The sequence below is a fragment of the Balaenoptera acutorostrata genome, chromosome 12 (genome assembly GCF_949987535.1).
Source record: "Balaenoptera acutorostrata chromosome 12, mBalAcu1.1, whole genome shotgun sequence".
In the NCBI taxonomy this organism is placed as follows: Eukaryota; Metazoa; Chordata; class Mammalia; order Artiodactyla; family Balaenopteridae; genus Balaenoptera; species Balaenoptera acutorostrata.
In genome coordinates, this window is record NC_080075.1 from 32,386,756 (window position 1) to 32,400,136 (window position 13,381).

At 42.3% G+C, this 13,381-nt stretch overlaps 1 protein-coding gene across 15 annotated transcripts in view; it reads right to left on the reverse strand.

Annotated features, from left to right (window-relative positions):
- DYSF (dysferlin) overlaps positions 1-13,381 on the reverse strand; it is a 234,093-nt gene that overhangs the window by 39,179 nt on the left and 181,533 nt on the right. For all 15 annotated transcript variants that reach the window (XM_057558086.1, XM_007175528.3, XM_007175525.3 and 12 more), the window contains one exon: positions 2,291-2,389. In XM_057558086.1, coding sequence (XP_057414069.1) covers positions 2,291-2,389 — 99 coding nt within the window. The remainder of the gene's footprint in view (positions 1-2,290; positions 2,390-13,381) is intronic.

Below are 13,381 nucleotides of genomic sequence, written 5' to 3' on the forward strand. Positions count from 1 at the left end.
GTCTTGTATGATTTCTGCTTTTGGTAACCTATTACTAACCTAATATGTGATCAAATTTTGTAAGTGTTCTCTGAGCATTAGGAAAAATGCATTTTCCATTTTTAAATTATTTTTATTCTCTATTTTAAAGCTACTCTTGCTGTAGCTTAGAAAATATTTACCTTGTTATTCAGATCTTTTATTTCCTTATTTATTGGTTGCCTGTTTCATCTGTCCAGGAAAGAGGTGCATTAAAATCACCACTGCAACTTTAATTTCTGTAATTTCATGCCTTCATTTGTGTGGGGTGTTACTTTATATATTCCTATCCATTTTTGCTTTAAGGATTTCTAAGCTTTATTGTTCCATACATTAATGTTTGGGAGTTTTTGCACTGAGATGTACATCTTTTATTTATACAAAACACTCCATTTTGTTTCCTTTGCTTTTTACTTTATTTTCTATCTGTTTCTCTTTTGTTTGCACTTACTTTATTTTGTTTGCCTACATATTTACTTTTTTAGCCATTCTAAGTTGTATTGTCTTAGATGTGTCTTTTAAAGACATTATAATGAATTTTGACTTTTGATGAAGTCTGAGTCCTTATCACTTAGTAAAAGACTGTAACCCAGTTTTATTTATTAGGAAAATTAATATTCTTTTTCTATTGTGTTTTTCTATGATTTCTGCTTTTCTATGCTTTCTTGCTGTATCTTTGTTTTCTATCTTTCACTATTGTGACTATGAGTTGTCTTTTTTTCCCTATGATAGCAATTTCCAAAATATGGGGTTTTCCCCCCCACCCATTGTGTACTCCATTCTCTCCATAATACTATAAGCTATTTTTCAAAGACCCATGTTGGTGGTGGTGGTTAGTGATCCCTAAAGAACCAGCGTTTCTTCCAGATCTGCTTTTCCCCCCAGAAACAGGTTGAATGCATTTTGGTTTTAGACAGCCCATTTTCACTTGGAAACTGTCACAGATCTCAGAGAGGTCAAGCTGGTGGGCTGGGCGCCAGTTCAGCATCCGGCATCTGAGGGAGTGGCAAGGGTGCCAGGGCCATGGGCCACCCTGGCAGGAGTCCTCATTCTTACTTGGCTTTTCTCATTTTTTGGCAAGGCCACAGTACCACATGCCAGACTTAACATGTCGGACCTTCTTCCTGGTACACAAATAGTTCTGTCTCTTTGCCCAGCCTCACACACCCACCTACCAAGTCAACAAAGAACTTGCTGCCTGGGGAGGCCTGAGCCTTCTGACTGCTGCTGCCTGAGGCCTCATCTCTGCCCCTCCAGGTCTCCAGGTACAATGACATGGGGGCATCCAACGTACCAGAGGCAGCTCTGGCCACCTTGTGAGATCACCTTCTATACTGGTCACCCACCACTCCAACAAGCCTCAAGCCCCCTTCATCTAGTCCCTGTTAGGGAGCTCCTTGGGCTTTTCTTGCATGTCTGACAGCCTTGGCCCCCTCTTGCTCTCTAGGTAGGGCTGCCAGGTTTAGCAAGTGAAAATACAGGACACCCAGTTAAATTTGAATTTCGGAGAAACAACAAATAGTTGTTAGATAAGTATGTTCTGTGCAATATTTAAAGCATATTTACACTAAAATATTATTCATTATATATCTGAAGTCCAGTGTAACTGAGCATCCTGAATTTTACCTGGTAACCCTCTCCACGACACTATGTAACTCCTTCAGGGAGTAATTTTGAGTCACCTCTGGTTATCTTTTTTAAAAGTAGTCTGCTTTTAAAAAGTATAACCGTATTTGTGGAATTTCCTCAAAATACCAGAATTTGGCTGACTCATCCCTGGTTTTGTGTTGTTTTTCAGGCTCCGGGGTTTTTTCCACAGAAACAGAGTCTACCATATTTTTATATGTGCTGGGTAATTTCTATCCCAGTTGCAGAGGTGGGGGAATCAGAGGTACATTCTCACATTGACTTTCCTTTTAATTTTAATGGAAAATTTTTATAATAGAAAAGTTCAAATAACTTTAAAAGAGACAGAATAGTATAACAAATCCCTAAGTACCCATCTCCAAGCTTTAGCAATTTTCAGTATTTTGCAATTTCAATCATCTTTAATATTTTGAACATCTATCAGAGGGTGACCCACATCATCTAAATAATTCATCCTTACTTTTCTTGAGCAATTTAAAACAGATCCCAGGTATCATTTCACCCATAAATATATATGCATGTACATATATGTATACATATATTCTCTTTCAGTTGCATCTCCCGCTGCCCAGTGCGCATGCCCAGGGACTGCTAGACTGAAGAGGACATTGTGAGGAGGGCTCACCTTTAGAGTGTCAAAGTCCTTCTCCAGGTAGGACCCGCACTTTTCCCTCTCCCCTATCGAGGCAAAGAATTTGCTCCACCAATCAATGAACTCCTCCTCCTGAGTGGGTAGAAAAAAAGAGACTGTTTCAGAAACAGAATTTGCTAAGCAAGGTTCTTCTGGACCAACACCAAGCAAGGCTGATGGGCTGGCCTGGACTGCATATCTCTCCTGCTGGTGTGAGTTCGGGGGAGCAGAGAGCTGTAACTCCCTGCCTCTCCAGGGGCTAACTGTACAGTCAGGAGAAAGGTCTTCACACCTGCTTGGTGTTGAGAGGCAGAGGCTCTCGCCCTGGCCCTGCCTACCTTCACTGTGTGATTCTGTTAAGCTCTTGGGGCCTCCCTTTTCCTTTCTGTGAAGTGGGCATAATCATCACAGGCCCCCTGCATTCCAGGGGCATACTGAGGCTAAAATCAGAGGATACATAGGATAACTCTTTGGGGGGAAATGTCAATAAAGTGTTATTTATTAATAAAATACAGTAGACCCAGGAAAACTCAGACCCCAAAGGGCTATCCTGATCCCCCCCGGACCCCAGACAAAAAAAAGCTTCCAAAATCAGAACTTAGTCTCCTGCAAGGTCAAATCAAGGCAGCGTTCCTGAAATTCAGCACTTACTAAGTGCCCATTATTCAAAAGACACTATGCTCAATGGGGGAAATTAGGTGAGGAGAAAGGAAGTTTGTGCAACACACTCTCTGCCCCTTCCTTCCTTCGCTTATTCATATGTGTGGGCAAAGGTGGACGGGCCTGTTGGGGTACACACTGGTCTCCCCGCCTTCTAAGTGTTCCTGGGCAAGGCCCTCTGGCTCTTGTGTCTAGAATGCTCCTTCAGCTGTGTTCTGTGCAGATGTCCGGTCACCCAGGGAGTCAGCAAGCTCTCTGAAGGTGGGATCATCACTCTTCCCGGCCTCCCCCAAAACCCACACAGGCCCAGGCACTGGGTCTGTGCTGCCCGTACCAGTAAAGCTCACCCAGTTCCATGGGAAGGGCCCAGGACAAGGTGTCAGGAGACCCCATTCTGGGGCCCGCTTTCCTCCTCTGTATGAGGCAGTCAACTAGGGGATCTCCCTGGAGCTTGCTCTGATTCCATAAAATGAACTGAACCCCATCATGAGTTTCTGGAAATGCTGGTGCTTCCTTTAGACCAATGCCCAGTTCGTCAAGCTCCACCTTAATAAGGGTTAGCACATGCTGCAGGCAGACCAAGGGAACTTGAACAGGTACAATGGGGAGAGCGTGGACTGAGGTTCTCAGAGTCTCCACCCATCCTGGAAGTACGGCCCTAACACCATCTGTGTGGCCAGAATATGGTGCCTAGACAGAGCACCAAGTGGGTGCCAGAGTAAGACTGAGTCTACAGAGAGTCTCTGTCTGACCAACTTACCAGGAGGATCTTCTGCAGCCAAAAAGGGGAAAAGAGGTTCAGGTGGGTTAAGATACAGGGTAGCAGAGCTTTCTGAGTTGTAATGACTCTCAAAACAGCCAGCAAGGCAGACACCAGCCGTGATGTTTTAAGTTCAGTTTGAAGAAAAAGATGCCACAGATGAATAAACATACACAGACACACATATCAAACTCACCCAATCACGGACACACAAAAGAACATATTTACACAAACATGCCCAAGAGAGATGTATATGCTGAAATGCACATATATCCCCCCAAAGTACACACGCTAACACACAGGCAAATATGTACACAGAGGTAGGAATGGTTAGAATGGAATTCAAGTTAGTTGTTTGATTCCTCTTAAGTCTTTCTTTTCTTCCTCAGCTCAGATACTTAAAGATTTGAGTTTATGACTCAGGCTCAGAGTCAGGCATAAACAGGCAACAATCAGTGTGTTTTGTACAAGGAAATGACAGGAACACGATAGCTGTGGGAAAGTCATTACATTTCCCTCAGTCTTGAAAAACCAAGTAAATTTTTTTAAAAAAAGAATATGGAGACAGAGACTCTGAGTAATATGATTAACAGTGTCGTTTAAATACACAACCATCAGGTAATCTAAAAACAGAACTTACACCTTCTTTTCCAGCACAATTTGAGCACTTAGAAAAAATTAAAAGCCACAAAGCCAATGTCAATAAAGTCCAAGGAATAAACCCATTACCAGTCACACTCTCTGACCTCAATAATAAAACTAGAAACTAATGAGAAACTCAAAAATCAAAAATCCCAACCTTTTAGAAATTTAAAGATGTACTCTTAAAACCCTTCTGAGTCAAAGGAAAAACCAAAACTAAAATCACAGATCCTTAGAAAATACCAAGAGTAAGAGGGCTATGTCTTAAAATTTGGTAGCCAAGTCTGTACTCAAAAGAAAATTTAGTCTTAAATATTCTTGCTTTTATACAAAAAGAATGAAAATAAATAACCTGATAACTCAAGAAATTAGAGAAAAGTAGGAAGATAATTTGAAAATGATGAGTAGAATTATGGAGAATATTACAACTGATAATTCAATCCCAGAGCAAACTTTCAAAAGACCAATAAAATAAACATTAGATTATTTACCAAATCTAATGTTAAAAAGTAGGTACACCATTAGGAATAAGAAAGATCAAATAAAAAGATATTATGGAGAGAATAAAAATATTAAGAGATTTGCTACACCCAAATCAATGGAAAAACCTTGGAAAATCTAGATGAAGTAGGTAACTTTCTAAAAATATATATAAATTGCCAAAATTGATTCAAAAGTAATAGAAAACATGAAGAGATCACTTCCTGAAAGTGGAAGAGATCTCAAAGAACTACCTCCAAAAAAGACATCAGGCCAAGATGGTTTCTTTGGTGGCAGGTTCCATCAGTCTCTCAAAGAATAAGTCATTCTTTGTCCCACAGCATAGAAAAAAAATGAAGTTTCTCCCTTTCATTTTGTGAAGCCTGACCAGGGGACACACACACACACACACACACACACACCCACGCACACACACACACACACACACACAATCAATCCTATTCCTGAACAGAGATATAAAGGTCCTAAATAAAATACTAACAAATAGATTGCAACAGTAGATTTTGCATGGATTAGACTGGATTATTCCAGAATGCAGGAGTGGCTCAGTATCAATAAGCAAGGAGAGAAAACCCAAATGATCATCTATAACAGAAATTTGCAAACTATGGCCCGGTAGCCCGCCACCTGGTTATGTAATTTACATATTGTCTGCCTCTTAACTACAATAGCAGAGCTGAGTAGTTGTGACAGAGACTTTATGTCCCCCAAACCTAAAGTATTTACTATCTGGCCATTTAAGAAGAAGCTTGCCAACCCCTGATCTATATAGGCAAAAAAGAAGGGAGTGTGAGGGGTTATAAAATTGTTATAAAATTTTTAGTTATTTCTAAATGAAGCTCTCATGAATTAAGAATAAAAGGAAACTTTCTTAGCATTGTAAAGACTATCTTCAAGCAATAGACAGCATTGTACTTAACAGTACCAGGCTTTCTCCCAGAAGGGAGTCTGTCTCAGGGTCCAAATCCTGCCACTCCTAGCTGTGTGACCTTGGGCAAAACTTAACTTCTCTGTGCCTCAATTATCTTGTCTGTAAAATGGAAAAATACTAGTACCAATTTGACAGAGTTACAGTGAGGAATAAATGAGTTGTATGTATAAAGTGCTTAGAACAGTGCCTAGCACAGTGCTACTGACAATAGTATTGCTTTTTTGTGTGGACCAGGTTAGCTTCTGGCCAAGGGCTGGCTCTCTCACAGACTGCCAGCAGGAACGTAGCTGGCCACAATCTTTCCAGAAGGCAATCTGGCTGCATGTTTCTACAGCCCCAAAAATGTGCCTACACTTTGACCCATCACTCCCATTCTAGAAATCTATTCAAAGAAAGTACTTATAGATATGCATAGAGATTTAACAACATTTATAACAGGGAAAAACAACTTAAGCATCTGACAATAAGGAACTTTTTGGGTAAACTGTACATCCATGTGATTAAATGTTGTACAACATTAAAAACAATGATGTAGAAATGTTTATTGACATGGAAAGTTATTCACAATGGATGAGATTTACAACAGGTTAAAAACTGAATAATGAGAATTCTTTTTAATTAAAGGATCAAACCCCAAATGTTCACAGCAATTATCTGTGAATGATAAGATTACAAATGTTTTGTTTATTCCTTTCATTTTTGGGTATCACTCAAAGTTTTCTAATTTTTCATTGTATGCATGTATTCCTTACATAATTTTAAAAATGAAATATTTTAAAAATAAAGAACAATAGGAGGATACTTCAAAACACACCACCAAGAAAATGAAAAGGTAATTCACTGAACAGGAGAAAATATTTGCCCATGTGTATCTGATAAGGTGATTTGTAACCAGAATATATAGAGAACTCACACAATTCAATAATAAAAAGATGAATAACGCAATAAAAATGAGCCATGGATTAAAACAGACATTCCTTGAAAGAAGATACACAAATGGCCAATAAGCACATGAAAAGATGCTCAACAAGATGCTCAACATCATTAGCCATCAAGGAAATGCAAATCAAAACCACAATGAGAGAACATCTCACACCACTAGGATGGCTATAACCAAAAAGTCAGATAATAACAAGTGTTGGTAAAGATGTGGAGAAACTGAAACCCTCATCTACTTCTGGTGGAAATGTAACATGTTGCAGTCACTTCGAAGAATAGCCTGGCAGTTCCTCAAAAGATTAAACAGAGAGTTACCACTTGACCCAGGAATTCTACATCTCATTATATATCCAAGAGAAATGAAAACTTAAGTCCACACAAAAACTTGTACATGAGTGTTCATAGCAGCATTATTCATAATAGCCCCAAAGTAGAAACAATCCAAATGTCCATCAATGGATAAAGAAAATGTGATGTACCCATACAATGGCACATTATTTGATAATAAAAAGCAATGATGCTGAATTGGGCGATTGGGATTGACATGTATACAGTGATGTGTATAAAACTGATGACTGATTAAAAAAAAAAAAAAAAAAAGCAATGAAGGGGCTTCCCTGGTGGCACAGTGGTTGAGAATCTGCCTGCCAACGCAGGGGACACGGGTTCGAGCCCTGGTCTGGGAAGATCCCACATGCCGCGGAGCAACTAGGCCGGTGAGCCACAATTACTGAGCCTGCGCGTCTGGAGCCTGGGCTCTGCAACAAGAGAGGCCGCGATAGTGAGAGGCCCGCGCACCGCGATGAAGAGTGGCCCCCGCTTGCCGCAACTAGAGAAAGCCCTCGCACAGAAACGAAGACCCAACACAGCCATAAATAAATAAATAAATAAATAATTTTTTTAAAAAAAAAGCAATGAAGAACTGATACATGCTACAACTTGGATGAACCTTGGAAACATTATGCTAAATGAAAGAAGTTCATATGTGGTCACAAAAGATCACATTGCATGATTTCATTTATATGAAATGTCCAGAATAAGCAAACCCATAGAGACAAAAAATAGATTAGTGGTTGGGAGGAAATGGGGGACAACTGCTCTTGGGGTACAGGATTTCTTTTTGGAATGATGAAAATATTCTAAAGTTGATGACGGGTGATGGTTGCACAACTCTGTTAATAAACTAAATGCCACTGAATTGTCTACTTTAAATAGGGGCTTGTATTTATGTGGATTATCGCAAAAAAAAGCTGTTAAAATAAAAAAGAACAGATGATAAAATACAAGCATATAACCTCTAACAGAAGAACAAAAGCAGAAACCTCAAGTATTTATTTTAAGGAAATTAAAGTTTGTTTGTTTGTTTTTTTAAAGAACTAGCAATTGACCACCAAATAGGACTTAAGTCTTACCACACTCAACTTTGCCCAGGAACTCTCAGGTGTAATTTCCTCCCCCCTCCAAGTTCCAGGTGATTTCTATGGCTGGTTCTCCTTAAGCAGACACACTGGTGAGGAGCAGGGCTGGTGACTTTCCTAACCCCTGGTAACCCCAGCTAGCCGGCTGGCTGCTCAGTGATTTCAGTCCCCCTTTTCTCCCTGCATCCTGCAGGTAAGTCCTCCTCTAATCGTCCTCATTCTCGACAGAAATGATACATGCAGCATAATCATAATTTACATCCTAGCTAGTTTATATTTGGCCTCTTTGCCCTTCCCCACTTCTAAATTCCCTTGGCCCTCTCTTGCTCCATTGTATATCTGGCCAACCAAACCTAGGTTTAAACCCAGCTCTTCCCCATCACATCCAACGTGGCTGAAAAATAGCAAACCAGAGGCTGGTCTCACTCCAAGTTCATGTCACAGCCTCAAGTGGGTCCATTGCTGTCGTCCACTCCATCTCAACTCCCTGGTCCTCTGCTCTCCCCCCGCCGGACATGAGCATTCCACACCTTCTCTTTTCCTCTCAGCCCTCTAACACCTCCTCCCTGTCGTCACTCTGGGCCAGTGACCCTGCTTCCTCTTTCTCTTAGAACAGAAGCAATCAGAAGAGACCCCACCCCCTGCAAGCCCACCAGCACCGGCACCACACCTGCCCTCCCTCTTGTTACAAATGTGCTCTGCTTGCACCCCGACCCAACGCCACCCCTGCACTCATGCCCTCTGACCCATTCAAGGACGTGATCCTCTTCCCCCTCTCCTGTGTCATCACGCTTCCCTCTCTACTGGATCATTCCCATCGGCGTTCAAACATGTGACACTAGTCCCCCATCATTTAAAAAGAAAACTTTCAAACAGCACTTTTGGCTCCCACCTACTTTCTTTTCTTCCTTTTACAGAAAAACGCCTAGAGTTGTCTACACTTGTCTCTAATTCTTGTCTTTCCATTCTCTCTGCTCCACTGAAAGTTGCCTGTCAAGGTCACCGAGGACTCAGGTCTCAAAAATCAACCAGCAGCAGTATTTGCTAGAGGCAGTCACTTCCTGTCTTTGAAACATCCCCCTTGCCTTACAGAGCATCACGGCTGTGGTCCTCCCACCCTACTGACCACGCCTTCTCAGTCTCTGTTGATTCCTCCTTGTCACCTGTGCTTTGATCATCTGAGTGGCCCGGGGCTCCAGGCTCAGACCCCTTCTCCTCCCCATCCACTCTTACTCTCTTGGGGTTCCCCTCGAGTCTGATGTCTTTAAATAACATATACACTGAGGAACCCCACGTGGAGCTCTCTCCAACCTGCATGACTCCTCTGAACTCCAGCTGCCTGTTTAACATCTCCGACTAGACATCTAATAAGCTTCTCGAATGTGCCATCTCCAGAATCCAATTCCTACTCACACCTCCCACCCACCCACCTGCTCCTTCCACAGTCTTCCTCTTATAAGCAAGTGCAACTCCGTCCTTCCAGATGCTCAAGTCAAAACCCCCGCAGTCACTTTGGACTCTTCCTCATGCCCCACATTCCATCCATCGGTGAATCCTGTTGGCACCACCTTCAGTACATACTCAGAATCAGACCGATTCTCCCCTATCACCACGGGCCTGGTCCCCATCGTCTGGATTGTTTTTTGGGTTTTTTTTTTTTTAACATCTTTATTGGAGTATAATTGCTCTACAATGGTGTGTTAGTTTCTGCTTTATAATAAAGTGAATCAGCCATACATATACATATATCCCCATATCTCCTCCCTCTTACGTCTCCCTCCCTCCCACCCTCCCTACCCCACCCCTCTAGGTGGTCACAAAGCACCAAGCTGATCTCCCTGTGCTATGCAGCTGCTTCCCACTAGCTATCAATTTTACATTTGGTAGTGTATATATGTCCATGCCACTCTCTCACTTTGTCCCAGCTTACCCTTCCCCCTCCCCGTGTCCTCAAGTCCATTCTCTACATCTGTGTCTTTATTCCTGTCCTGCCCCTAGGTTCTTCAGAACCACTTTTTTTTTTTTTTTTTTTAGATTCCATGTATATGTGTTAGCATACGGTATTTGTTTTTCTCTTTCTGACTTACTTCACTCTGTATGACAGACTCTAGGTCCATCCACCTCACTACAAATAACTCAATTTCATTTCTTTTTATGGCTGAGTAATATTCCATTGTATACATGTGCCACATCTTCTTTATCCATTCATCTGTCAATGGACACTTAGGTTGCTTCCATGTCCTGGCTACTGTAAAAATAGAGCTGCAATGAACATTGTGGTACATGACTCTTTTTGAATTATGGTTTTCTCAGGGTATATGCCCAGTAGTGGGATTGCTGGATCGTAGGGTAGTTCTATTTTTAGTTTTTTAAGGAACCTCCATACTGTTCTCCATAGTGGCTGTATCAATTTACATTCCCACCAACAGTGCAAGAGGGTTCCCTTTTCTCCACACCCTCTCCAGCATTTATTGTTTGTAGATTTTTTGATGATGGCCATTCTGACTGGTGTGAGGTGATACCTCATTGTAGTTTTGATTTGCATTTCTCTAATGATTAGTGATGTTGAGCATCCTTTCATGTGCTTCTTGGCCATCTGTATGTCTTCTTTGGAGAAATGTCTATTTAGGTCTTCTGCCCATTTTTGGATTGGGTTGTTTGTTCTTTTGATATTGAGCTGCCTGAGCTGCTTGTAAATTTTGGAGATTAATCCTTTGTCAGTTGCTTCGTTTGCAAATATTTTCTCCCATTCTGAGCTGCACCAGTCTTCTAACTGGCCTCCCTGCCTTCACCCTTGTCCCCAAATCTATTCTCAATACGACTGCCACACACATCGGAACATATCGCCTCTCTGTGCAAATCCAGTGATTTGCCAACTCGCTTGGAATAAGGCCAAGGCCCTTACAACAACAGCAAGCTAAAGTCTCTTGTGATCAGGCCCTCACACCTCCCCCACCTCACGTCCTTCCATTGTTTCCTCACTCACGCTGCTCCCGTCCCGGTGGCCTTCCCAGTCCGCGAACATCGAACATCGCCAGAGCCCTCATGCTCCTCCCATGGCAGGAAGTCTATTCCTCCCCTGGGTCACTTCATCACCTCCTTCAAGTCTTGACTGACTACGATCTGTTTTCCCCTCCTTATTCACCATATTTTAAATCACCATCCCCCTCCCAGCAATTCTCATTCCCCCTTCCTTGCTTTTTCTCCCTAGCAATTATCACCATCAGACACTCCATATATTTCATTTAGGTACTTGTTTATTATGTCCCATGATGGCAGAGATCTTTATCTTTTTTAACGCTATACCTCCAATCCTTAGAACATTGCCTGTCACATATTGGGAGGCCAGTAAATATCTGACGGATATATGAATGCCTAGACAGCGGGGGTAGGGGAGGCAGGATCCTTGGCTTTTAAATTTCCTAAAGCAGATAATATGCCATTAAAAAAATAGGTTTAAGAGGATGTTATTTCCAGCCCTTCTCCCGCTATTTACAGAGGAGGTGAAAGAGTAGAGTGGGAGAGGAAGCAAGAACCAGCGTCTGTGAGGGTTTCTGGTAAGGCACCCCCACACCCTCCGCCACAGGTTAGCCCCAAAGTGTACATGGCATAGACCCCTCCGTAACCTTGGAGATCTGGTAAGCAGCAGCCATCCAGAGATTGCCAGAGAATTTGGGGCATATGGCACTTGACAGAAGACGACTGCATGGGAGTCATGGGAGAGAGAGCCTGAGGGAGTCCTCGTCATTTCCTGTAGACCCCGGAGTGTCACAAAGGAGCTGCCGAATGGTACCGTGCTCCCCAGAAAGGCTTGAAAGGTAGTCGAGAGAGAGAGCCAGGACACCTGAAAGGGCCTTCTGGTCGAGTTAATGAGATATAGTCTGTTTGGTCTGTGTGCCCAATAGATCCAGGGTGCGCACACACTAGTGACCAGGGGTCCCTTCCTGTGGAGGTCATGACCTTATGGAAGCCCAACCCAGAATTCAGCTGCCTCCCAGGCGTGAGGACAAGGAAGAAAAATCCAAAACTAACTAAAGCTTAAACCTAAACGGTTGAAGTTACCAGGACTTTTCTGCCAGGAAAAATGTGAGCTCAAAAGAGAGATTAAGTTGAATTACAGAAAAATAAAGTTATATTTTCAACACGCTCACAGATGTGACTTGAAAATATCATTCCTGCTATTTCACTAAGCTGGCTTCTGATGGAGTTACTTCATGCCCACTTCTTCCTTCCCTTCCTCAAGAAGCCTAAGAATAAGTTAGCCCCCCATGAGAATGAGCCCCACAGAAACAGGACGGTCCTCCCATGTCTTATCCCAGATGTGCCAAAGCCAAGCCACCCTCTGGTGTTAGTGGAATCCGATAATCCAAAGCTCCAAAAGGGAAATGGTCGTACACTCTCTAATTCCAAGTGTGCTCTTGACCTCATTTTGTAATAGCTAAGCATCTAGTCTTGGTACACTACAAAGAGGAGAAACAAATGCAAATGGCTTGATTGTTGAAGTGTCACCTCAGGCTTTAGCAAGAAGTCTGGCCATTAAAGCTTTATTTCCCTGTGCCCAAGGTTCAAGGTCCCTCACCATTCAGCCAGCCAAGCAAGTAAGTCTGATCAAGGCACGGACTGGCGGCCTCTCCAATTTCAGCTAATAGCCAACATTCAGTTCCTGAGCAACCAGAGCCATGTAACAAAGACATGCTTCTCCAGGCTTGATCCAGTCTAATGGGCACCCTAATCCCTCCGAAGACCCAAATCAGCACGGCACATTCAGACCATTTAATCTCCCATTTTCATTCAGTAAGCCTGACGCATTTCATGAATATGGATGGCAAAATTGACAACAATCATTCCAAGCCTGACTTTCTGTGAAGTTAGGAAAGTTGGGGAAGGCAGGGGGTATCGCTTGTGTTCTCTTCCCAGGATGACCACTTGAATCAAAGAGAAAAGTTCATGGTCAAATTCCTTTATCACCAAGATTACAATGTTGAACCTTGGAGTCACTATAGGGAACTATACACCCACCTCCATTTTTTAAAACTAATTTTAAGCAGGCCTTCATTGCCTACGTCAACCAGAAGGTAGCCATCCTAGACTGTGTTGAAAGTAATTTCTGTCTTAGCACAAATCAGCATCATCAAGATCGTAATATTAGAACCCAACACTGGGATTAGTGTAGGCTTCGAGTTGGTGTCTGTGAAGATATTTTGTGACCTATAAAGTTCACCATGATCAACGCT